Source organism: Mesoplodon mirus (assembly GCF_964341445.2).
Source record: "Mesoplodon mirus genome assembly, chromosome: 3".
NCBI lineage: Eukaryota > Metazoa > Chordata > Mammalia > Artiodactyla > Ziphiidae > Mesoplodon > Mesoplodon mirus.
In genome coordinates, this window is record NC_138978.1 from 170,616,584 (window position 1) to 170,643,817 (window position 27,234).

Below are 27,234 nucleotides of genomic sequence, written 5' to 3' on the forward strand. Positions count from 1 at the left end.
TCAATTCTGATACTAACTACCCAGAGATGGCATCAGATTCCACAAGTTAAGGGCTCAGTCCTACAAGACTGCCTTCCCTCTCAATTCAGTTGTCAATTGTGAGCCCAGGTTGCCACCTGTGCTTCTGAGAACCAGCTATAGATCAGAAGTTCCAATGATCCCCCTCCTTGGGTTCAATTAATTTGCTAAAACAATCAGTAGCTTTGTGAACTAATTTGGCTCACAGAACTCAGAGAAGCACTTTATTTACTAGATTACTAGTTTATTATAAAAGGATGATATCACTCAGGAATAGCCAGATGGAAGAGATGCACAGGGCAAGGTAGGTGGGAAGGGAGTGGAGTTTCCATGTCCTTTCCAAGGGCACCATTCTTCCTGAGCCTTTGTGTGTTCACCAACTTGGAAGCTCTCTGAACCCCACCCTTTCCTTCTGTTTTTACAGAAGTTTCATTACATAGACATGATTGATTAAATCATTGGCCATTGGTGATTGATTCAGCAGACCTGAGTGGATGAGTCGTTACCTGCATCTCTACTTACCTACAGAGCTCACTCTCTCCTGATTCCATAGTTTTTGAATCCCCTCCGTTATCCAAATCATGGACCTCTCTGTGAGGTGAAGTTTCCCATCAAAGCCCAGCAGTGAGATGAAGTGAAGGCAAAACATTTTCTGGCTGAGTCACATCCTCACATGTGCAACTGTGAGAGAGAATCCAGGGTTGGTGTAGTTTGGTCAAAAACTGCTTTTGACATGATGTTTGCTTTTGCTCTTCATTTTCTGTCTTTTCTTTCTTCTTATTATCTCTCTATTAAAGACTTCTTAGCTGTGTCTTTTCTGTAATGAATTCCAGTTGGATTTTATTGACTCTTAGAAGAGGCAGCTGTTTGCCTCTTTAAGCAAAGTTGTAAAGGTGTATATGAGCAGGAGGTGTTTTTCCTTTGGGTGCTGGAGGCCGGCTCCAAGAGCAGGTGGAGGTGCGTGTTTTCTGTGGAGTAGATCTGATTGTGGTTGTTATTACCCCAGCTGGAGGCTCTGTTTTGTTGCAGAGTGCATTCTAGGGGAATGAGTACTCCCAGGCAAGTACATTCCTTTACAAACACTCCAATGAAGTCAGTGAACCCTCCCATCCTTTTATGGCCTTTATTAATAGGCTCCTTATCCCCTCTCTCTTTCCCCCAATTCTTTTTTTTTTTTTTTTTTTTTTTCTTTTTTTTTGCGGTATGCGGGCCTCTCACTGTTGTGGCCTCTCCCGTTGCGGAGCACAGGCTCCGGACGCGCAGGCCCAGCGGCCATGGCTCACGGGCCCAGCCGCTCCGCGGCATATGGGATCCTCCCAGACCGGGGCACGAACCCGCATCCCCTGCATCGGCAGGCGGACTCTCAACCACTGCGCCACCAGGGAGGCCCTCCCCCAATTCTTAAAAAGAGAATAAAAGACCACTTGAAATAATTCTAGGCTGTTTCTTTCTTTTTATTTTTAATCAGCTGATATCATAAGAGCACCACTTTAGTACAACCAAATCTTTTGTGAAATAGGGAGTTTTAGTTGAGATCTATGAAAATAGAAAAGAGGTCTAAATGCTCAGAGTGCTGTCTGGGACAACTCTCTCTTCTAAAATGAAACTTGAACCTTCCAGCAGCCTTCAAATGCACAGAAACCTTGGTTATCTTCCTCTAGCATTAGAAGCAGGTGGAGTTGGGAGACACTCAGGAATACCAGCGGTGGCCCTCCAGCCAGCCAGGGAAGGGCAGGGGGTGGCCTTCACTACTCAGGTATGGTTTATAGCCGTGAAGGCAATGCTGTTGCAATGGGGGAACCAAAGCACTGTCCACCTACGCTGTGCATTTGACAATCCATTTAGGTAATCTTTTATTTATAGGAAAATGGCCACAAGCAAAGCTAGAAAGCTGAAGAGTTTAAGTAAGCTTGCAAAGGGAGAAGGGGATTCTTGTACAACTCTAGTTTTTGTGACCTTGAATGTTCCGTCCCACTGGGTCATGATAGCATTTCTGGCTCCTTCCCATTTCCCTGGGCCAGTCAAACGGAACTGGTGTGGTGTGCATGGGCCGAAGAAGATGGTCAAAGCCAGGCGTGGATCTGTCAGGAGCAGAGAGAACAGGTTGGGCTTTGCATCGATATAGGTCAGGAGTTCATCTATGCATGGGATATAATCAGATTGTAAAGCTTTGCAGTAACACAAGCCAAACCTTTATAAAAGGAAGATTGGGATAAAGGGGAAGACAAAAAGATTAAATAATGATAACCTTAGAACAAGTAAAAGTGCCAGAAGTAAACAATGATGGTACAAAATTTGGACTGGCTTCTGTATTCTTCCCTCCATGCCCATAGCTGTCTAATGGTCTTACAGTATTATTTCAATACAAGGTGGATTCCTTGAAAATATACTCTGTACCTATGGTGCTCCAAATGCTGATAATGGGTCTCATATTACTTTAGTTCTGTTGTCAAATGATTAGCAATTTCTAGAAAAAAAGATTTTATATGATTTTACTATTCCTACATCTTTCTAGAACTCAATTATTGCTTGATTTGTATAATGTGAAAAACCGCAAAAATCATAGGGTGGAATTCCCTGTAATGCTGGTATTAATCCCTAATATCTTTGACTGACCTATGTGACAGAAGTTTTTACATCACATAGTTCTAATTAATGATTTATGTTATACTAGAATTCCATAGTGGAGATCAGGTCGTATCCCAGGTTGAGGATGAAGAAGAGACCCCTAAAGTGCTTTTGGTATTTAGCCCTTTGACAAGGGTAGAACAACACTGAAGTCTGGAAATACATATGAATGAGAAAAGTGATGTTTCTTAAATGCAGTGATTTTAAAACTTTTTTTTTTTTTTTTTTTTTTTTTTGAGGTACGCGGGCCTCTCACTGCTGTGGCCTCTCCCATTGCAGAGCACAGGCTCCGGACGCGCAGGCCCAGCGGCCATGGCCCACGGGCCCAGCCGCTCCGCGGCATGTGGGATCCTCCCAGACCGGGGCACGAACCCGTGTCCCCTGCGTCAGCAGGCAGACTCTCAACCACTGCGCCACCAGGGAAGCCCTTAAAACTTTTTTATTCTGCCACAGAGACCCTTTTTTTTAAAGTGAAAATTTATATCAAAGTCTGAAACAGATAAACAGTAAAACAGATAAAACCAGAGATGTTTTAGGATTAGGAGTTGGGAAGGGGCAAGTCTCCCTTTTCGCTGGCCATCTCCCTTCCATTATCCCTGACCCTTGGTGGTAGCCAAAGAGCAGAGCACAAGTGTAGACCTCTCCTCTAGAGAAGGTGTCAACAAGCTTATTATGCAAAAGGTTCTAGGTGGTAAATACTTAAGGCTTTGAGGGCCATATTAGGGTCTCTACCTCAGCTATTCAACTCTGCTGTTGTAATGCGAAAGCAGCCTTAGACAATTTGTAAATTAATGAGTGTGGCTGTGTTCTAATAGTACTTTACTTATGTCACCGTGATTTGAATTTCATATAATTTCCACATCTCAAAAAATCTTCTTTCCAATGATTTAAAATTGTAAATGAGAAAAATAGATGGTCGGTAGATTTGGCCCATAGGCCCTATTTTGACTCCTGCACTAGAGTAGTCATCTGAATAAAAATAGAGCTGAACACAGATTTTTTGAAATGAATGAATGAGCAGAACTTTCTGGTGTCAGAGTGGATAAACACAACAGTTTGCCTGCTGATTATGGATAAAGGTATAGAATAGTATCTGGTAGATGAGGATTAATTATATTTTGGTTTAGAATCTAAACTCCGTGTGGTGCTAGATGACCATGGTCTAAAGTGATAGTCTGGGACATTAAAACCTCAATTTCCCTTTCTCTTCTCTCTCCTTAAACAGGCCTAGTTTTTATTTTTATTTTTTCTTCTCTAAATCTCAGGTGCTTCTTTTTTCTCCAGTGTAACTCTCACCTTTCTTTGCTATTGCTTTACCAGTTTTAGTTATGATTCAGAAAGAATGCATAGTACTTAACTTACCCATTGGGCTTGTTTTTTTTTTTCTTGCATTAACTTCCTCTATCATGACGCTCGATGGTGGTAATTTATTAACACCTGTAAAGCAAAACAAATAAAAAATGCAATTTAACTTTAGGTTTCAGTGGTTACTTAGCAGGTAAAGATACTTTACCACCGCTCATATTTTATTTTTAGTACCTAGCTAGTCATCTGTTCTTCTGGCAGAAATACTAGCAGCCTAAGTGGATGGCTGTGGTGATAAAGCCATCAGCTGAAGAGATAAGTATCAGAGCATCTCACTACTTATTTGATGTGACAGACCCTCACAACTGGCTTGACTGAATTTTGTCATTCAATTGATTGAACTTTTTAATTTTAATTGAACCAGTTGATTCAGGCAAAATAACAGGTAGACACAGCTGATATTTTTTGATCCATGATTTATCTTTTGTGCTGGTGATGACACAAATTCACTGTGATAGTGTAATTTGATGACTTTGCTTTTAAAAATTCTGTTGTTCTAGATAGAACCTGGGGAAGGCCTCGAAATTTCCAGTATCCAAAATAATATGGCAAATTGAACATATACGTCCTGCTATTGCTCATGCACTTGCCTTTCAGGACCCGAACAGCCCATCGAGCTTGCGTTTCCCCTGTGGTTATCATGGAACCCAAGGGTTTGATGAGGCCAGTAACAGCCAGGGTTGGCTTTTGCAGATGTGCAGCGAAGATGTACTTGTACAGTGATGCTTGGCCATCTTCAACTTTCACCACAGTCTCATCGAGGAAGGGGAAAGCAAAGGTGTATCCAGTGGCAAAGACAATGATATCAATGGGCTCTTCCTTTGGGGTGTTGTTAAATACAACAGAGTTTTCCTTCACCTCCTTTACGCTTGGCTTGATGAGCACTTTCCCAGTGATGATATGGCCTGGGAGCTCATTACTTAGCACAGGCTCTCTTCGCTGTGTCCTAGACATAAACATGGATGGGGAAGAGACCTGCCAGGGACCAGTCAGCCAGCCCTCCCTCCTCCTTCCCTTCTTTTCATTATGGGACTCTCCCCTCCATTAGGCAGGAGGTGCCAGTCTTGGGAGAAGTTACCTCTGTGGGATCATGAATGACCAAGAAGGATGATGGGATATACTTACCATTTACTAGAGTTTAGAAGCCTGAGGAGAAAGCGGCCAGAGCTTTCTCTAGCTCCTGCTTCTCTTGTTGAATTTCAGCATTCAGCTATCACTGTCACTTTAGAGATAGCTGAATGCTGAAGGACCACAAGGGAGACTGGTAACTTATATATCTGCTGAGAACTGCTGGAAACTCTCTCCTCCTAGAAAGCAACTATACAAGGGAGACATGCATGTGTTTAAAAGGAATAAGGGCAGAATTATCTTTTTCTGCCTATTCCTTTGGAATCACAAAACAAACACTTAGCAAGATGATTTTAAGTAAGCCGAGCCATTTTTGGCTTATGGTGAATGCACAGTAAGAGACAATATGATAAAATGGAAGGAGCTTTGGAGCAGGAGGTAGTAAGGGTGGCTTTGTGTCCAAATGTTTATACTTAGAGCTTGGGAAAGTCATTGGGTCCCAGTAGGCTTTCTTTTATTCATCTGTAAAATAGGGACACTAACATTTGCCATCCTTAGTTCATTGGGTAGGACGAAGAACATATGAAATAGTATATATTTAAGAACTTTGGAAATGATAAAGGATTAGCTAAATCTGAGAGAGAAGAGATTATAATTCCTCAGGCTCCTTTTATATATTCTAGGGTTTATGGGATTAAATAAAATTCTTTATAGCTGCCATTCAGGCTGTCATTCGAAAACTTATGGTAGAAAAAGCTCTGGTGAAAAGAGTTAAACCCCTAAGAGGCCTGGAGTTAAGAAGTAGAAGAGGGTAGGAATAAAACAGGAAGGAAGAAATGCAGGGAGAGAGCAGGGTATACGAGAGAAGGATGAAGAGAACCAGAGGAATGAGGTACATGTAGTAGGAAGGGGGCTGCCTGCCATCACTTGTGGCTTGGGTACCACCTGATCCCTGCTGGTGCAGAGTGGAATCTGGAGGAAGAGCAGACAGGATCTCCAGGCTGTGGTGCCACCCTGGTAATGGAATGTCATTGTACAGACTCAATGAATGAGAAAGTAAAACCGTTGGTTCTTGTTAATGGGATAAGCATGGGTTGTAACTGAAAGGACAAGACTGAAATCAAGGTCATCTTGACAAGGAGAAGAAGGCACTGCCCTTAGAGAGACATGGGGAAGGATTCCATTTTTCCAACACAGTGAAACAGGCAAGTGTGTTGCTTTTGTCAGAAGAGTCATAGACAAATTATTCCCTTTTGATTGCTGCAGCTGAGGTTTATGTAACTTGCCAAGGTCACAGAGCCCACTTAGTACTAAATGAGCTCCGGCAAGTGACTGAACTTCCCTAAGCCTTAGCATACCCACCATGAAAGGGAGATTATACTACTTACTTTAAAGGGCTGTTGACAATTATGTATTACATAATTTCACTTACCAAGCAGTCAAAAACAGTTAGCTATTATGATTAAGTAATTTGTATGAAATTTTCCTTCACATTCAGTCATGTTGTCACATTATTGCCTGGTTTGGATATGCCACTGGAAAGATGGAGGCCCCTTCTCCCTAACAGCTCTCAGCAGACACTCCATATTTACCTGTCTTCTGGTATTAAGCCATAATCTTCACGACTGAACCAGCTGTTCATCCTTCTCGCTATCAACCAATTCACAACTGCAGTTGGGAGAGAATTTCTGAACATGTTCTGAAATCACATCACGAGCACCATGTCCCATGGGTAGCCCGAGTCAAAAACCTGGCTGATCACCCACGCCCAGGGGTGTTCAGTAACTCTAGTAAATGGTAAGCATATCCCATCATCCTTCTTGGTCATTCATGATCCCACAGAGGTAACTTCTCCCAAGACTGGCACCTCCTGCCTAATGGAGGGGAGAGTCCCAGGATGAAAAGAACAGAAGGAGGAGGGAGGGCTGGCTGACTGGTCCCTGGTGCTGAGGAACACCTGGAAGCAATCAAACAGGTCACTCAGTTTGACACAGTGAACAGGGCTGGCTCTGTCAGAGATTCGAGAAGTTTTGTGAATTGAAAGGCACTAGAAAGTCTGCCACCTTCAAAATACATCCCTGACAAGACAGTTTTTGCTCCTCTAACTCCCACTTTAAAGTTATTCTTTTGAGATAATGGTTTGAATATCTAGAGTATTAAAATGCCTTAGAACATATTATTGAGCACTTTTTATCTGCCAGGCTCAGTGTTAGACACCATGGTGAATTATGTATTGAGGTTGGTGTAGTGAGCTTAGAATCTCATGTGAGAAAACAGTGAACAGGTGATAACTTTGTATGCTAATCATTGTAAACGAGAACAGGGCATGGATGCAATTGAAAGTTGTCTGCAAAGGGTTTTGACACAAACCATTGTTAGAACTGACAGTAAAATTCACTAATACAGTTAGTTTTGGTAGTTTTTTTTTGTTTGTTTTTGTTCTTTTGACAGATTATCTGGCTACTTGAGTTTACCTGCTGACCGAGTTCACTAAGCTAATAGTTGTTCTGGTACCTATACAATAAGGAGTTGTCTAACTGTTTAAAAATAAAAAGAAATTAGTCAAAAATCTGTTGCTTTACAGATACAAAACAACTGATTTAATACATGGTTTTTCTTCCAACAAACTGGGGCATCCACAGCTGTGGGGTGACCACAGCTGCAGTGTTAGTGTTTTTATTATACATCTGTTTGACCTTCTAACATGATGGAGCAGTATGGTGGCAAGAATATGAGCACATCAGTGATTCTGACATCAGACATATTTGCACCTGCCTCTCTTTGTCATGATGCAGAATCAGATACGGCATTTTGGTAGATATGAATTATATCCTGAAGCAAGGGGAGTTTCTTTGTCGATATAGAAATGATGTGTGCCGAAGCATGTTTTCAGACTGAAGAAATTTCCAGTGGTTAGAGAAATAGAAATAGTAATATGTTACCCACATGTGGTGGTCATCATGGATAGGCCTGTGTTAATTTTTGCTTCAGAACCTCCTTTCCCTTCCTTTAGGATAACTCCACCAAATTGCTGTCTCTCCAAGGCAGTCAATTAGTCAATCAATCAATCGAGTTCCTTTTTGAAAATTCCAGAAGAGAACACACTCCCAATTCTTTTTCTTCAGAGCTGTTTCCACTCTTGCAATTATTGATCTAATTAGTTATATTTATTTATTTGACATCTGTTTTCCCCCATGAATATATGCTCTATGATAGAGGGAATCTTGTTTGATTGTTCTGTTTTCCAGTGTATCCCCCATGCCTGGCATAACATTTGGTATAGTGGAATTCAACAACTAATATTGATTTGTTGGCTGAATGGCTCTCAATGAGTTTATAGCAGAGTTGGAAAGAAAATACATACCATAAAAGGTAATTAGCAATACTAAGAATTAAAAGTGCCGACCGAGGAGTGTAAATTACAATTATTACATAAATTCATACTAGCAAGAGATCATTTTGTCTTGGGTTGAGCTATCTGGGAATGTAAATTAAATTGTAATAAAAGAGAAAAGGGCACTGCAGAAGGGAGGGGTATGGTGTGAACAAAGAGGAAAATAGAGACTTGGGAACTGGAAAGGGCACAGAACAGACCTGTCAGCGTGCAGTTGATGATCATGTGGGAAAATAGTGTGGGATAAAGTTAAAATGGAAGATTTGGACCAGATTATGGAGACCCCTATAATGCAGGGCTGATACATCTGCAAATTGTAATTTTTATTTTTTTAGGTAAGGGGGAGTTAGTTTTTTTTAACATGAGTGTCATAATGAGAGCAGTCTTTTCAGAGGATTTGCCTGTTGGTGGTTGGGGGTCTGGATGGATTGTCGTGTGTGAGGGGATGGACTGGGGTAGGAGTGCGGGGAGTCAGGGTAGAAGTAGGAGCTGGGGCTTTGAATGGAAGAGACTAGGATTTGAGGACTGGCTCTACCAACTGCTGGTGGTATGCCTTTAGGCGGGTTATTTAACTTCTCTAAGTCTCAGTTTCTTCATCTGTAGTTAAGGATACTAGTACCTACTTTGTGGCTTGTTTTGATAATTGGTTGAGGTAATGCAGTGAGGCATTTAGTGCCATTTTTGGCACAGAGTAAGCAAGCTCAATAAATATTGACTATTTCCATAATTATTATTAGGAGCACAATGCCATAGACTCAGTGGGGGGTGGTATGGACCTGATGAGGGTGGTGGCAATCAATAAGGAAAGGAAGGAGCAAATGGGAGATCTTAGCAAGAAAAGTTGCCAGAATTTTCTGACCTATGGGACTGAGTAAGAAACAGATGTCCCCTGTAGCTCTTTTTGACTGGGAAAATGACAAAAATGGGAAGTCAGAGAAGTTGGATTTGGAAGAAAAATGACACCTGGAATTCACAGTAACGTTTATGAACATTCAAGAAAAATATACCTAAAAAAATCTGTTCAGTGTATGTGTGTGTGTTTTAGGAAATTTTTTTTCCTTTCATCACTTATCATGGTGTCAAATGCTGTTTGCCTGAGGCATGTGTCTTAAGATAAATCTCCTCATTAGATAACATCAAGAATGATACCTTCTTTGCCACGTGGCTGGCCTCCATAGCAATGTCTGTGCCAGAATTCCCCATTCCAATCACAAGAACTCTCTTGTCTCTAAATATATCTGGATGTTTATACTCTCAGCTATGAAAATACTGGCCTTTAACAGTATTTATACCTATAGAAAAAAAAAGAAGTCAAATAGAAAATTTTTAAGACTAGTGAATGAAACATACATGTTATTCAGTTAATAACATCCTTTTGACAGATGATTTAGGTTGTTTTCATAGCATACTCAATTTTAAGAAAATCTGAAACACGAATACATAATTTTACAAGGTACAGAAATTAATGGGTGATTATTTATTTAATGGAAGTACTTACTCCATCTCACTAGATAGGCCTCTAGTTTTACTTACTAGATGATTACTAAGTTAAAATATCATGGCACTATAAAAAAATTTCCCCCCCAAACCATTGTGGAGTTCAAGGTTTTGGAGCATAAGCCACCCATTATCCTTGTTTTGCCCTGCAATAAACCTTTCTCTAATCAAAAAAAAAAAAAAATCATGGCATAAAGACTTATTAAGCTAAAGTGTAAGAAGTCATTACCTTTCAAAGTTTGACAGAAATCAATGGGACAGAAATATTCTATTTACTAATATTTGATCTATATAGAACTTTTCACAAGCAGGGAGCAAGAGCAGAGAAGTTAAAGGGAACTATGAGTCAGTGCTTCCACTCTATTCAGCAGGCTTTTTTGGATACCTGTTATGTTCCTGTCACTGTGCTAGATGACATGGGAAATAAATAAAAATATGGTCCCTATTCGAAAAGATCCTTGTGGGTTCATCTTGGTGACTGACAGTAACTCAAGCTGGGTTTGCTGAGTCAGCCAGAGTTGGCTCAGAGAAAAAGGGATTATGTTAGTTACACTGGGATTAGAGCTGCTGTTCCAGCTAGATATCTCAAACAGTTGATGCCAAATCTCATTGAAACATCAGATATTTGGAGAGTTTTGGAAAATACTCAAGGTTGTGTAACACAATCAAAAGTAATATGTCCTGTACCAAGAAACTTTTTTTTTTTAAACAAAATGTGATAAGACATCTAGATTCTCAGGGGATGAGTATGGATGCTGTGGCACATAGCCTTACCAAGGCCCAGTAGCTCTTTACTTCATCTTAAATCATTAGAAATCTAACATGAATCTCAGTTAGAACCCAACCACAATCTAGATCATTTAGAATTTAACAATGATGCAACCAAGTTTAAATATTAACTTAGCACAGGGACCCAATCTGGATCCAAGAACTGCCAGGAAGGGAGAGCTGGACAAGTTTAGTGAGAATAATAGAATTATCCCTGAATGTTAGATTATCTTAGATTCTCACTGGATCAGGCTGTTTTGGACCACAAATGGACAAAAGTGAGACTCTGTAGCTGAGTCTTCTACCAGGCTAATACTTTCCCCACTTATATTACAGGAGAACAGAGCAAGAACTTTTATTAGGTGAAGTGGTTGTGTGAGTAAACACAGCTGAATGTATATGGTATCTGAATTAATAAAATTAGTTACCTTGGGAAGTTATGTATTTATTCCAGCTGTAATACCTATTATTTTTACTAAGACATTTTGGAACACCTTTTATGGAATTGCCTCCAGAACTCATGACATGTACTTTTGAATAACTTTAATGAATTTAATTTTTGTAATGGTTAACAACTACCCTAGAGAGTATGTACAGACCAAGCAAGTCTGCTGTGGGGCAGAGAGGGAGATGGTGAGATTTGGAGGACTCCATTTCAAGTCTAAAGTCATGAAATTTTAGTGCTCAAAGGCTCCTTAACAATAATTTAGCCACGGATTTTAAGTGACCAATTGGTAGTGGCTGGTAAGATGGATATTGAGAAGGACGGCAAGTACTGTAGAGTTCTTTTTGCTTGATTTGTGATGTATGCTATTGCGTAAGGTGGTCCAAACCCCTCAGTTTCTAGGAAAGAAAACAGAGGCTTAGAAAGGTTAAGTGGAAAGCCCAAGATTACATAGCTTGTTAATTGTATAGCCTAGAATGTATACCTCCAGGGTCCCAAGCTCATCCTATTTAAACTGAGTACATTGACTCCACTGCTTTCAAGGTATGTTTTATCCTAATCTGACCTGACTTGAGTAACATCTGGGGGCCAGATCCAGGATCATTGGAGGTACATGAGTTTTTTGTAAAATGAGTATTGCTATCACTCCAGGTCATATGTAGATGTGATTCCTTCACTGGACTCCTATAAAACTCTTCATTCTTTTCATGCAGGCTATGTGTTGTCTTATCCACCTCTGTATTCTTAGCATCTTGTGCAATATACTGTAGGTGCCGAATGAATGCAGTGTACTCTCTATGTCGTGAAATTTTCTGGATTCTTGGAGTGATCCTGTACCAGGTACTCCTTCCTGGCAGTCTGGAGTACCTTGCCTGCTCAGGGATTTTTCTCTGTAGGCAAGAAAAGGGTGGGGTGGTAAGAGTTCATTGTTGAATGTGTTCAAGCAGAGGCTGTTGAGTCTTTCTCAAGGATGGTGAAGAGTTTCCTGCACCAGGAAGAAGACTGAACTGCATTCCAATTCAATGATTATAGTCTATGGCAGTTTTCAGGATATGCTTTATCTTAACTTGACCTGACTTGTGTAACCTCTGGGGGCAGACAAAGGATCATCAGAGGTACGTGGGTTAACTGTGAACCAAGCCTTGGTATCACTACAAGTCATATTTAGATGATTCAGAGAAAAATTTCCTAAAGTTTTAACTTTTTGAATCCTTTACTGCAGATGAAATAAACCAAACCATTGAAATTTCTATTCCCTCTGAGTTGTAATCCAATTGAAATTTGACATAGATTATCATGAATCATGGTTACAAAAGCCAGATAAAGAAACTGAGACACAAAGATGTCTTAATTTGCCTCCTAAGGCTCATGCCCCTACTGACTATTAATCCAGTGCCATAAACCTCTGATGTAGGTAATTGCTATGACTCATAGAAACAAACAAAAATCAGGTTACTTTTTCCTTTATTCACCCATTGACCTCTGCGGCCTCTACACTCATCTTTGTCATTGCACCACTGCTGAGGCTCACAACTTGTCTAGGCCTCCCAAGTCTTAGAAGACTTTCTGAGTGCTGCCAGTCCCTTAGGGAGGGACCTTGAACTTTAGTGAAGCATAAAGCTGCTTAGTAGTTATTCATTCTGCTCTTTGGTACTCATAAGTTGTTTGAAACAGATGAAAGCCAAAAACTGGCCAGATAGTGCTGGTTAGGGAAAAAACCCTCTTATCTTACCTCACAACTTAACTGTTTAATGGAGGAATCAGTAGGAATTTATTTCCAGACCAGTCCAGTGTAAGGATGGCTCCCATGAGACAAACTAAGGTCAGTTGCAGAAAAGCCTATACCTGGAAAGGAGTCCAGTGGCAAATACAGGTTAGTAAGAAAACTCGTGCAGACCATGACAGCATCAAAGATGGCTGACTCTCGCTTCCCTTCATGCAGAGTGACTACCTCCCATTGGCCGGTAACAGAAAAATCTGGGCGTTTTGTTACACTGAAGACTTTAGTCTGAAAAAAGAATCATAGACATGGTTAATAGTTTTCAAGGTTCCAGAAGGGGCCTGCTGGCTGACGTGCCAATTGACATTTCAAAAGTTCTAGAGAACAGACGAAACATAATTAATAAGCATAACCCTAGAAATCAAATTGGACTATCAGATTGATCATAATTTCCTGGATGGAAGTATTCTAAGCTTTGAGTCGTAGAGGGGTATTTAAGAGAGGTGGTGTGGTCCAGAATTTTTAAGTGATTTCCTCAAATTCTTACAGTGAGTGATAGAACCAAGATTATGACTTAGGTCTTTCTGTGTTTTCAAAATTATTTTTCTGTTATGTATAGTTCTCATACACAATGGCTCCTTTACAACAGCTTGTTTAATAGAAACATGGCTAATATTGAATATATAATTGAAAATATAAATTTGGTCCCAAGTATCTTAGTTTATGAAAGGTCTTATAGACTATGATGTTGAAGTTTTCCCAGATCTAGAGAACTACTGAAGAGTGCTAACTTTATGGCTGAATATGTTGGGAGTTGTCTAAATTTCAAATACAGTTGATTCTTGAACAATATGGGTTTGAACTGCGGAGGTCCACTTATCTGTGGATTTTTAAAAATAGTAAATATTACAGTACAACAGGATTTGTAATTGGTTGAATCTGTGGATGTGGAACTGTAGATACAGAGGCACCTGGGAAATGGAGGAAATGGGAATTTTCCACTGTACAGAGTTGGCACTTCTAAACCCCCGTGTTGCTCCAGGGTCAACTGTGGTCTACTTTTGTTTTCATGGAGTACATGTATATCCATGGGTACTAGATTCTGATTCAAAAAATATATAAAAGAAATTTACAAGTCAAGTTTAAAAGCATAAATGAGCCACTGACCAAGAGACTTTGCTGCCTTGCTTTCCTCTTCAGTTTTCAAAGAAGACAGACTTCTCAAGTCCCTCCTAATGGTTCACTGTCTGGTTTATAATATTTGAAGTGCTTGTTGGGTTCTACGTTTGTATTAGCAATTATCTTTTTAAAATTTAAACTTTCAGTTAATTAAAACAACGTTCAAAATAAATTTATTTTTATCTTGAAAATAATGTGTTCATCATTGAAAATTTGGAATGTATAGAGAGGGAGGAAAAACAAAACCTCTTACAGACAGCTGCTTGTGTGTACTTTCTTAAGACTTCAGTGAACATCTAGTTTTCTAAAGTTATTTTAAAACAGCCTTGGGAAACAGGTAGTAAAGGAAATGCTTCAGATTCAGAAACTCTGATGCATTAAATATATTTTTTGTGGATTATATCCATTGACTATGGTAGTGTTTTATTTTTATTCTGTCCCTTGGAAAATAAGGAAGTGGGATGAAATCTTCTTTGGACAACTGGAGTACTCTTATTTCTCTCCAGTTTTATTGAGATATAATTGACATATAACACCATATAAGTTTAAAGTGTACAACCTAATGATTTGACATATGTGTATATTGTAAAATGATTACCACAATAAGTTTAGTTAACATTCATCACCCCACATAGTTATCATTTATTTTTTTGTGATAAGAACTTTTAAGATCTACTCTCTTAGCAACTTTCAAATATACAATACAGTACTGTTAACTATAGTTACTATACTGTATATTACATCCCCAGAACTCATTTATCTTATAACTGGAAGTCTATTACTTTTGACTACCTTCACCCATTTCCCTTCCCCATCCCCCATCTACTTCTGGCAGCCATCAATCTGTTCTGTTTCTATGAGGTTTTTTTTTTTTGATTCTACATATATGTGAGATCATACAGAATTTGTCTTTCTCTGTCTGACTTATTCCACTTAGCATAATGCCCTCAAGGTTCATCCATGTGTTTGCAAGAGGCAGGATTTTCTTCTTTATTTACCATGGCTGAATAATATCCCATTGTCTGATCTATCTATCTATCTATCTATCCATCATCTATCACATTTTCTTTATCCATTTATCCATCAGTTGTTTCCATGGCTTGGCCATTGTAAATAATGCTGTACTAAACATGGAGGTGCAGATATCTCTTTGAGATAGTGACTTCATTTTGATCAGGAGTACTTTTAAGGTTGTGAATGTGAATCTTATATGGTACTTGTTTTGGCCAGTCTTTCCATTCATGTTACTTTCTCTGTGTAATTCTCCAAGAATTCCTTACTATCCCCATCTCTGATAGGGAGGGTAATAGAAGGGAAACACATGGATTTTCATGTGTTTCTTGCAGAGGAAGGAAAAAAGGAAGAAAGAAAGAGGAGAAAGAGGATATATTTATTTGCCTTTGTCCTTCTACCTACCTCCTGTCTCTGTCCTCTGAAATGGGAAGGGAGGTGGGTATGGCCAATGAGAAAATATCAAAGATTTTTCTATTCCTTAAGATACCTAGGAAAGATTTCCTTCAAATAGTGACATTCTCTTGTGTATAGGCCAGTGCACACATCCATTCATATAAAGGGATAGTAAAAAGAGAGTACCCAGGAGCTGACAGGAAGTTCTCAATGTCCCTGTGTATAGGCATTTGGCCCAAACTGAAAATCTGGTTTGACAATTTTAAGGTCCATTTGGATACTTGGTTGTAAGCATTGCAAACTAAAAGTTTATACATACGAATCCTTAGACAAAGTATCTCCAGATTTACTTAGGGTGATTGTAAGTAAAAGGGGAAAAGGAATCCAACCTGGTGTCAGCAATCTTGCCAGTTCATTATCTCATCTACAGAACCTAGGGTAGAGAGAGATAATAGACAATAGGTAGGAAACACTTCCTGACTACTAACTGATGTTTTGTGCCTTTCTTACCTTGAATTGAATGCATTTCAGAAGGTTGAACTGGTTTGCATACATTTTGAGATATTCCAGGAATACAGAATTTGGCACATAGTTTGGATAATCTTCTGGGAATAGAATGTCTGGGTAACAAGACATCTCCTTGCAGCTGTTGGAAACCACGGACTTGTAGAGGCTGGCTCTGCCTTCTTCAACATGCTCCTGTACAAACAGTGCATGCACATGAGTGTGTATGCATGTGTGCATGTGCATGCACACACATGAAATGGATGTTAATTTTTAGACGTTGAACCATACAATTTACGTATGCTACCTGCTACTTTCTTTTTTTCTTTTTTTTTTTTTTTTGGCAGTACGCGGGCCTCTCACTGTTGTGGCCTCTCCCGTTGCAGAGCACAGGCTCCAGACGAGCAGGCCCCGTGGCCATGGCTCATGGGCCCAGCCGTTCCACGGCATGTGGGATCCTCCCGGACCGGAGCATGAACCCGTGTCCCCTCCATCGGCAGGCGGGCTCTCAACCACTGCGCCACCAGGGAAGCCCTCTACCTGCTACTTTATAATGGAATTTGCTATCCTGCACTTACTTGAAAGATGATGAATATTGGACTCCACTATGAATATCATGATCAGAATTACAGTTTCATTTATTACATGCTAAAAAACCTGGAATAAACTCACCTGTCCAGATTCACACAGCATCACTGCAAAATACAGGAGAATATGGAAATACACCAGAGCCAGGAAGTATCTAGATGATGAACGATTGCTTTGGTTTCATGAGGTATTGTTGAAAGGATTATGGAGAAAGGGGGTTCAGATTATGAAGGATTTTGTATCTGAAGTTAAGGAATTTGAATTTTATAGAAATTCATGGAAGTGATTCATATTAAATTTTGAAAAGATAATTCTGTTTCTTCAAAAGATAACTTAGAGGGATCTGGAAAGGACGGAAATGAGGCTAGTTAAGAACCTGAAACACAAATCCATGTGATTGCCAATGAGGGCCTGAGCAAAGGCAGCGGCAGTTGAAACTGAGAGAGATGGGATTTGTTAGGTAGCAGAGAGGTAGAATGCATAGGATTGTGAAACTGTTTGGATTTAAGGTTTGGGAGAGGAAGCAGGTCAAAGGTTTCCAGATTGGACAACTGTGAGCATGGTAAAACACTAAACAATTTCCCACTCCAGTTTTGACTTGGGTAACTAGCAAATAGCAACATCTCAGACAACTACTACAAGGTTGAATAGTGGGCAGTTTTAGTTATTCATTTAGGTTTGTACATTACCTCTGTCTTTTAGATGTATTATAAAGAATTGTTCTAATTTCAGTGGGAAAGTCCTTAGTATTTTAATATTGTTTACCATCTTGTATATGTATAGTTCTTTTCTCCTGTGAAACAAAAATTATTTTATTTGTGTGAACAAGTAGAAACGTGAACATAAACCTCACATATGGAGAGGACTTACTTTGTTCCCTCAAAAGGGTTGAGTCTAGGTCTGCATGAAATATGTAGTGATAACAGAAAATAAAATTATAAACATACCTTTGTAGTTTGAATTAATGATACCGATCTCATCAACTGATGAGTTCACCTTATCTTGCTTATTTGTGACTCCACATCTGACAGTCCCATTTATCCAGAATAAATCTAGAAAACTGGAATCTAAATGGCTTCTGAGAAAGATGACTATTTAAATCCTGATCTTTCATTCTGTAGGAAGATCTAAAGCAGTGCTACTCAAAGATGTAGGGACTTCCCTGGGGGTGCAGTGGTTAAGACTCTGAGCTCCCCATGCAGGGGGCTCCTGTTTGATCCCTGGTCAGGGAACTAGATCCCACATGCATGCCACAACTACAACTACGAGTTCGCACGTCTCAACTAAGACCTGGCACAACCAAATTAAAAAAAAAAAAAGAAGCAAAGATGTGGTCAGCAGAGCCAGACCGATATGAACTTTTTACTACCAGTCTATGACAATATAAGTACAGAAGGTGAGAGTAAGCATCTAGAAACTTTTATAGCTATAATTTGACATTGCTCAGTATCCAGGCATGTGGACTCCTTCGTGATGAACGGGACATAGATCAGTCTTGGTTTTGTCTAAGTCATGTGATGAGTTGTGTGGGATTTGAACTGAGTACTAGTAATGCGGGTAAGACTACATTACAGTGTAGGACTTTCTTTTAAAATTAATCTTAAAAAATGATTTATTTATTTATCTTTGGCTGTGTGGGTCTTCGTTGCTGCGTGTGGCCTTTCTCTAGTTGCGGTGAGTGGGCTTCTCATTGTGGTGGTTTCTCTTGTTGCGGAGCACGGGCTCTAGGCATGTGGGCTTCAGTAGTTGTGGCACACGGGCTCAGTAGTTGTGGCTCGCGGGCTCTAGAGCACAGGGTCAGCAGTTGTGATGCACGGGCTTAGTTGCTCCGTGGCATGTGGGATCTTCCCGGACCAGGGCTCGAAGCCATGTCCCCTGCATTGGCAGGCGGATTCTTAACCACTGTGCCACCAGGGACGTCCCCAATGTGTAACATTTTAAGGTTAGTTTGAAAACTATTTTCCAAAAGTGCATAGAAGCTATAATTATTTTCTTTCACTGAAAGATAATTGATATTCGCTTATAATTTTACAGAATAAATGATTAGACTTGACTACTGATAAAGGACTGAAGTTAAATTTTAAAAATACAGCACTACTTCATTTTGGATAGCAGTTTCAAAAATGAATATCCTGAGCTTGCTGAGGTTTCTTTAAAAGCTCTTCTTCCATTCCATTCTCATATTCTGTGAGCCTCATTTCTCTGCTATGTGTGTTGTTAAGCAAAATTTAGAAACAGTTTAGATATATGTTATCTCTTGGGAGGAGTGCTCTCATCCATCCAGCCCAGATTAGATAAAATGACAAACAAGAAGCAAGCTTAATTATCACATTATAAACCTTAAGTATTAATATGTACAATGTGTAGTGAAAGTGTGCCTACAGGTGTTTAATATGGAGAACTGATATTTCACACATGTGGTTTTGTTTAGCAAAAAGTTACAAGTGTAATAGTGATTCTCTATAGTAATTGCCTTGTGCACACTTTTAAAGAAGTTTGAATTTATGTTTTGAAATTTTTCTTTATTTCATTTTCAACTTTCTAATAGTTCATTTTATTATATTTCACAAATATGATTGTCTGTAATTTCTTGGAAATTAAAACAAACCTGATTCTTCTCCACAGTTTGAGAAGCACAGCTCTCTAGATTTGTGCTTCTAAATCTTGTTAAGAATTGCTCGGGGAATCTTATTAACATGTAGATGCTGACTTAGTAGGACTGGGTGAGCCTGAGATTCTGTGTTTCTCACAAGCTCCCATGCAGATGCTGCTGGGTCATGGACCACGCTTTGAATAACAATACTCTAGAGCTGTCTTGCCCGATAGGAATGTGATGCAGGCCACACATGCACTTTAAAAATTTCCAATAGCCACATTAAAAAAGGTAAAAAGGAACAGATGAAATTAATTTTAATGGTATATTTTATTTTACTCAATATATCCAAAATTTTATAATTTCAATGTGTAATCAATATAAAAATTATTAATGAAGTATTAAAACTTTTTTCTCATATTAAGTCTTCTAAATCTAGTATATATTTTAAACATCTGAATCCAAATGCTAAATTTTCACTTGAAAAAGTGGATTTACATACCCAAATTGTTAACAAATACACTTAAAAATTCTCCAGTAACTGAATTGAGTATTGGTTTTAAAATTAAAATGAATTAAAACTAAATTAAATAAAAAATTCAGTTCCTTACTCATATCAACTGCATTCCACAGTTACATGTGGCTGGTGGCTACCTTATTGGACAACACAGATTTAGAACATCCTTAAACTTGAAGCCAAGTATTAGAATTAAATTTAGTGCTGGTTTGGTGTAGTTAAAAGTGATCAAGTTTCCTATGGGTTATAGGAAAAAGAGAATGGGAATAGCTCTAAAGAGCTGTAATATTGAGAAGTTGAGAGCAAACAGAAGGGGAAGAAACTATAGTAAAAGGAGAAAAACATCAATTATAAACATTCTGGGGTCAGTTTGTGTATGACCAAAGCTCCCTCACTTTTCTCTGGCATCTGAGAGCATCACATTGTAAATAATACTTCGTTAAAAACGCCAATTTCTAGTTAACAACAACAAAAGGCTAAATTTGGAATACATACTGTTAAAAGGGGGGTAGAGATGTGCATAATATCATGTTGTAAAGATTTCCATAAAGGTAGTTCAAAAAAATTTTAAACATTTTATAATGGCACGTTTAAAAATCAAAGAGTAGTAGAGACTCATTGGAATTGGATAAGTCAGGGAACCATGGGGACCTTAAAACAAATGAACCCACAAACAAAAATAGAAAAGAAAAAAACCAACAACTCTGCTGCACAAAATTTTGGAAAATCATTGTAAAGGCAGGAAGAAGAAAACCTTCCAGGAAACACTGAAGCCTAATGTGAAGTAATGTTTCACAGATGCCAGCTGAGGAGAAACTGTAGCTTAGTATGGAAACCTGACCTTTAGGATGGAATCCAACACCACTTTGGTCTGTCTCTCTTTCCTCCCACTGATTGTTTCTCCTGGTAAAATACAAGGTCTGGAGTGTTTCAGATATATTCAGAGAGTATGAGTCCGTGCCACTTCTGAGTGGGGTTTGCAGGTCCTAAGCCCTCCCCTCCAGTGTTTGCCTCAGTGAACAAACTGACCCAGTGATTCTCAGGCCCTGCTGGGACCCCCGGCTGCAGGCACTCTTGGCATTGTCTCTGTGTGTGTGCCAATTACTCTCTGTGTGGCACTCTGTATGTGGAAGCACATTTTTCCTGAGAATTGATGGGGGCACTTAGGGGAAAGATTTTTGTCTTGAAGGTAAAGCTGAATGAGAGGGGAAGGGAGATGGATTGTACAGAGGGGAAAAATAATAAAGGCAGGAATGGAGGGGTTTCTGGCTTCCTGGTCCACTTGGTCCTGCAATACAATGGGAAAGACACATCATATTCCCTAGAATACTTCATGGGATTCCATGGACAGTCCAGGATTTGCCTGCCCTTATTCCTGAGCTGCGGCACAGACTCTGGAAATGCATGGAGTATAGATCTTGTCAGCACAGACCACGGAGTCAGACAGCCTGGGTTCATATTCAAACTCTATATTTTTAGCTGGGTGACCTTGGGAATTTTCTTAACCTCTCTGTGTCTCAGTTCCCTCTTCTATAAATAGGAATAACAATACTACATAACCCCTAGGATAAAGTGAAATGACAGTTCTAATGCATTTAGAACAGTGCCTGGTAAGCTCTCAAAAAATGTTAACTGTTATTTGTAATATTCTTCTTCCACAGTTACGGTGGAAATTTACTTTCTCAAGCTTTGTGTCCTCCAGAGAGGATTACAGGCAATGGGAAGAAACCTTTGTCAGGTCAGAGGTTTCTCCTTTCTCCTTTAAAAAAATAGATATAAAATGATAATAAAAGTCACTCCTATATAGATACATAGAGACATTCTCTCAATGCACAACATTCACAGCTCTTGTTCTTTTTTTTGGCTGCGTTGGGTCTTCGTTGCTGTGTGCGGGCTTTCTCTAGTTGTGGCAAGTGAGGGCTACTTTTCATCGCAGTGCGCGGGCTTCTCACTGTGGTGGCTTCCCTTGTTGTGGAGCCCGGGCTCTAGGCGCGTGGGCTTCAGTAGTTGTAGCACACAGGGCTTAGTAGTTGTGGTGCACGGGCTTTGTTGCTCCGTGGCCTGTGGGATCTTCCCGGACCAGGGCTCAAACCCATGTCCCCTGCATTGGCAGGTGGATTCTTAACCACTGTGCCACGAGGGAAGTTCAGCTCTTGTTCTTAAGAACAATTATTTCCTTCTTTTCTTCTCCTTTGAACAGCCAGAACACATTTTACTTTGTCACTTCCTCTCCCTATGGAGAGTCAGACTGTCTACAATCTGTCCAGAGTCTGTAGATCTGTTTTCAGATCTACAGCACAGGGGAGCTGTGGAAACCTCAGAGGAGATTTGAGGAACCCCCAAGAGGTTAGGGGCCTGTCAGGTGTGTCCTCTCCAAGATAATATGAATTCAATAAATGTTTGTTTAATATATGAATAAAAGGAAACCTACTAAGATTACTGAACTTTTAGAAATAAGGCTTTTAAGAAGAAGTAAAATGGTACCCAATTAACAAATCATTTCAGCCCCTGTAAGAATCAGGCTTAACGTGCCTAACGAAGAAATAGCTGAAGAATTCCTTACTGATTTAAGGGGGTGGAGTATTACACTTCATCATTGCCCTCACTGAATCTAAAAATATGTGGTGCATAAGGCGCATAGTAGGTGCTCAATAAATGTGGAATAAGTGAAAGGTTACATGTGCAGAAGAAAAGACCTCGATGCGCATAAGGAAGCACGTCATTCCAGGGAGGGTTATTGTTACAGAGATGTGATGGGTGAAGCAGAATGTGTTTCTATCAGCATAGTATAATTACTTCTAGAGGATGTCAGTGTGGTTCTACATTAAGGCTATTTCTCAAGGCTCCTTCCTATGCTAAAATTCTCTAAGAGTAATATTAGTTATGAGTGACAGAACAATTCCTGACATTTTATTTCTTCAAGTATTCTTCTACAATCGAGATAATCAGCCAATAGCATTACTGTTTGTTCTAAGCCTCCCTTTCCTCTCAAGAGCCTGAGAGAGTTGGTTGTGGAACAGATGTTCCGCACTTAACTCCTGGTACTACTTGAGTTGGTGGTCACAGGTGGGTTCTTTATCAATGTATCCCTTTTCTTTTTAAACGATGCCAACGCCTCCCCTGCCCCAGTGAAGGATGGACTTTCTTTTCCATTGCAACCTTTGTCTGCTTCCTCTCAGTTTAAGACTGTGGTCTGGAAAAGGCCAGAGTTATGCCCATGTGAGTATTGAATTAAGTGCAGTAGTTTATAATCTCTGTAATGTTGGGGGCATCTCTCTATTTGTAAATGGAAACCTTCTCCGTATGTATTTTATTGGGTTTCTGCAGTTTGCCTGTCTATTTTTGCATTACGCCCCTTTCACCCAGAACAGGCACTAAGGATCCCCCTTGTACATTTTGTGGTAAGCACAGCCCTTGCCCGAGCAGACTCTCTAATTCTGCAGGTTTTGAATGGGCCACTTGCTTTGATTGCAGAGACACCTCTAACAGTCTTTCGTGGTGTGTGTGTGCGTGCGTGCATGTGTGTGTGTTTGTGTGTGTGTATCTGCTGGGGTAGAAGGGGGAAGGGATGTCTCTAGAAAGACCCAGGAGAGTCATAGCATTTTAGAGCTGGAAGTCCCCTTTATGGTCACTTAGTTTAGAGATTTTCAATCAGGCTTTAGAGGAATCTCAAGGTAGTACAGAGGTGCCTTAAAGAGGCTGCTCTGTCAAGAGAGGGCTGCTGAATGAAGGTGGGGATGGTTTTTCCTGCCTCCCAGGACCTAGTAATTTAGCTTTTATCTATTTTTTAAACTGACTCTGCGTTCTTACTTTACAGATGAGGTAATGGGGACTGAAACAAGTTGTTAACTGGGTACCATTTTACTCAGGCTACTGCTGGGTCACCCTCTTTCTCATCCTTTTGATGTCCTATCACGTGCCTCACAAGGGCCTCTATTTTTCTTTTTCCTTCCCCTTCTGTCTCTGAGAAAAGTGCGCCTCTCCACTTTTCTGAGGCAAATCCTTCCACTTGGGCCTGCAATTCCACTTCTTCCTTTTTCTACCAGGATCTTGTCTCAATTTGGGCTTACATGTTCAATCATTTCCTATCATCCAGGTATTTTCTCTTTACCTGTAAACATATATGGGTTTTCCTATCATGCAAACAAAACAAACACAACAACAACAGAAAGACATCTTAATTCTGCTCATCATCCATTGCTTTCTAAACTGAGTACGAATCCCTTGCCCAAACATTCAGCCACTGTCCTCCCCTTTCATTATTTCTCTTACAAGTACCTCACACACCAATAAGCTCTTTGTATTTTCCAAGCATGCCCAGTACTTTTTCTTTACGGTTTCCTCCCTGGCATCTCCCACTCAATCTCATTTGCCTGTTGAAATCCTTCAAAGTCCACCACACACCATCTCCTCCATGAAGCCTTTCTTGGCTTGCCACAAGTGAATGTAATCCTGACCTCACTTAAATACCCATAGCACCGTTTCTGACTTACAAGATCCTGCCCTTTTCCCATCAGACTGACAGCTCCCTGAGGCAGGATGACTGTTTCTCATTTTTGTGTCCCTCACAGCGCTTTGTGCATAGGTGTTTGACCTGCCCAATCACACAGCCAGTTGGGCACAGCTGTATCTAGAACTCATTTCTGTTGATTCTTACATCAATAGTTTTTTATGTGTGTGTGTTAATAATTGGGTATCTGTGATTTATATTAGGAGAATTTTTGTCTGGTATGCCAAGGTCTCTGGGCTTACTTTTTGCTTTGATTGAGATTACTTTAACCAAATAACTCTACTCTGGCAGTTTTATCCTGGAAGCTAACCCTCAACCCCAATGGAGTAGTAGTACTTATCTGGAATACTGTGTTAAGAAGGATTCTGAGGCTCATTAGGGGAAGGGTATAGTGTTTGATTAGCAATGTTTTCAATGGGCATGAGAGGCTAGAGTTATGGCATTTGTGTCAGGTTTCTGCTCCCCTTTTGGAATGTATGTGGTTTGAATCATGGGAACAGATGTTCTCTTTTCCCTAGGCCCCTTGGGGAGGTCTCTGTGCATTGACGGTCACATTTGGTGGTTGGACACATTTCAAGATATGCAGTTCTTCTTTATGTGAGCCAAGCTGGTCTATGCTGGGACTAAACTAGGAACCTTGGCCTCTCTGGAGCTCTGCTCACTGAATTAGAAAATAATTACTTTATTCCTGTTCCAAGTTCTACCTATAATAAGGGAATGCTAAGTGTTGCTTTCTCTCAGTCCCTTGGGACTCTGAGGCCAGGATATCTGACACCTTGCTCCTTTTCACTCTTCCTGACTGCTTTCTCCTTAGCACATTTAAAGCTCATGGGATATGTTCTTGCTCTCCTGAGAAGAAGGGAAAATAGGAGGTTTGGGGAGATCTGATGCAAATGACTCCCTGGCTGAGCCGTGGAGCTCACAGGGTTTCAGTGGCCTCCAGCAGGGCCCCTGTGGTTTCCCTGGACCCCAGGCCAGTCAAGGGTGGTCTTTATAGTTGCCTTTCCTCCTACCTCACCCCTTTCCCCTCTCCAATGCATACTGTAGTCCTGAGAATATTATTATTTTCTTTGCTCAGGCAACAAAAAAGTCTCCAAACTCCTCACATCCTTCACCTCCAGTTGTTCTTGACATGGATTGGAATTGCCTGGACCACAAGACCTTGAGTGTAGGACTCATCCTACACAGAGTCTTGTGTCGCTTTACTTCAGATAGAGCAGAGCTGGAAAAAGAAGCATGTATAAGCAGCTCAGTCTTTCAGGCCGAGGCAGAAATTCCTGTGCTGTGTTTGTACCTTTGCCCCCAACACTGGAGTCGCTTGCTTCTGACCCCCAGGCTCTGCTCCTGCCCTGCTTGTCCCGAGCTTTCCTGGCTCGTCCCAGCCACTCCATCCTCTTCTACCCTTCACAGGCATCTTTATTCCTCTTGGCCCCGGATGAAGTTTGCAAGGTGGCTGATGCACCTCCCACCCCAATTCAGGCTATTCCCTGCTTCTTTTTTTTTTTTTTATTAATCATTTTCAATGGCCCTTTCTGTCCCCCTGTTCAGCAGATGTTTCTGGTGCCTATGGGCGCCAGCCCTTGTGGAAGAAATTCAATCTCTTTGTGCACCAGTCCAGCCCTTTTCCAACGGACACACAACAAAGCTGTCGAAGCCCCACTTACGGTGAATCTCCACAGCCCCCCAAGGTCGTCGCTCCTCTCGAAGCAGGTGGGCTCTCGTCCTTCCTCCAGACAGCACCTGATGGAGGCCAGGCCACTGACCCCAGCTCCCACAGTTGCAACTCGCTTGGCCATGCTCTGCTGCGTGGGGACAATGAAGCAGAACCTTTTATTCACAAGTGAAAGCCCCACCCCATCCTTGGCTGCTCTAGCAAATTAGGAAAAAGAACTTGAAAGATTAAGGGATTTGCTCCGTTCGAATCCTCTGTAGCTGGTTTCTGGTGTTGTGAATGTGAGAAGAGAAATGTTCAGGTCACTGGTTTAACCCTGTGCTTGGTATGTGCCCACTCGGAGCTGGTTCTAAATTATAGTACAACTGTTGTCAAGACTAGCTTTTGGCAGAGTGGCTGAAATCGGATCCTTTAGTGGATGGAGTTTTGCATTCTGGACTGTGCCGCTACCTCTAGCCTCCCTCCACTACCCGTAGAGTGGAACAGAGCGGCAGACCAGGAAATGATCACCTTGTCAAATTGGTGTTTCATAAACATACGAAGCTGAAGCTCAGATGGGTGTAGTGGTGAAAGAAGACACTGCGGCCACCACAGGGGCTGCTGCAGCACTGCCCGGGCCAGTCCCAGTCCCTAGCATCCTGCCAGGGCTCCGGCTGTGCTGTCCATCCTTCTACGTGCTGCCAGTGCTTGGTCACCAGTGGAAGAGAGAGGGTGTGTGGTGGAAAGGTAGGCATGGGGAATCATCCCTTCTCTCTCCATTGGATCCTGATTCACTTCTAGGAAACCATTGTGTCATCATTGGCACACGTGGAGGATTGTCTCCAACACTGTATATGTATTTCGAAGCCGCTAAGATCTTTTTTTTTTTTAAACATCTTTATTGGTGTATAATTGCTTTACAATGGTGTGTTAGTTTCTGCTGTATAACAAAGTGAATCAGCTATACATATACATATATCCCCATATCTCTTCCCTCTTGCGTCTCCCTCCCTCCCCACTCCCTATCCCACCCCTCTAGGTGGTCACAAAGCACAGAGCTGATCTCCCCGTGCTATGTGGCTGCTTCCCACTAGCTATCTATTTTACGTTTGGTAGTGTATATATGTCCATGCCACTCTCTCACTTTGTCCCAGCTTACCCTTCCCCCTCCCCGTATCCTCAAGTCCATTCTCTAGTAGGTCTGCATCTTTATATCCGTCCTGCCCCTAGGTTCTTCATGACCACTTTTTTTTTTTTTTTAGATTCCATATATATGTGTTAGCATACGGTATTTGTTTTTCTCTTTCTGACTTACTTCACTCTGTATGACAGATTCTAGGTCCATCCACCTCACTACAAATAACTCAATTTCGTTTCTTTTT

General features: G+C 40.6%; 1 protein-coding gene across 1 annotated transcript; it reads right to left on the reverse strand.

The window, feature by feature from the left end:
* Nucleotides 1–1,875: 1,875 nt before the first annotated feature.
* On the reverse strand, nucleotides 1,876–26,204 carry FMO1 (flavin containing dimethylaniline monoxygenase 1; the record flags this gene model as incomplete). Its single annotated transcript, XM_082615031.1, is given in 11 exon segments — nucleotides 1,876–2,209; nucleotides 4,009–4,028; nucleotides 4,031–4,083; nucleotides 4,602–4,957; nucleotides 6,672–6,784; nucleotides 6,788–6,866; nucleotides 9,618–9,727; nucleotides 9,731–9,765; nucleotides 13,029–13,191; nucleotides 16,000–16,188; nucleotides 25,866–26,204. Coding segments are annotated over 11 exon segments (1,584 nt in total). The 5' UTR covers nucleotides 25,998–26,204.
* Between the last annotated feature and the right edge of the window lie 1,030 nt (nucleotides 26,205–27,234).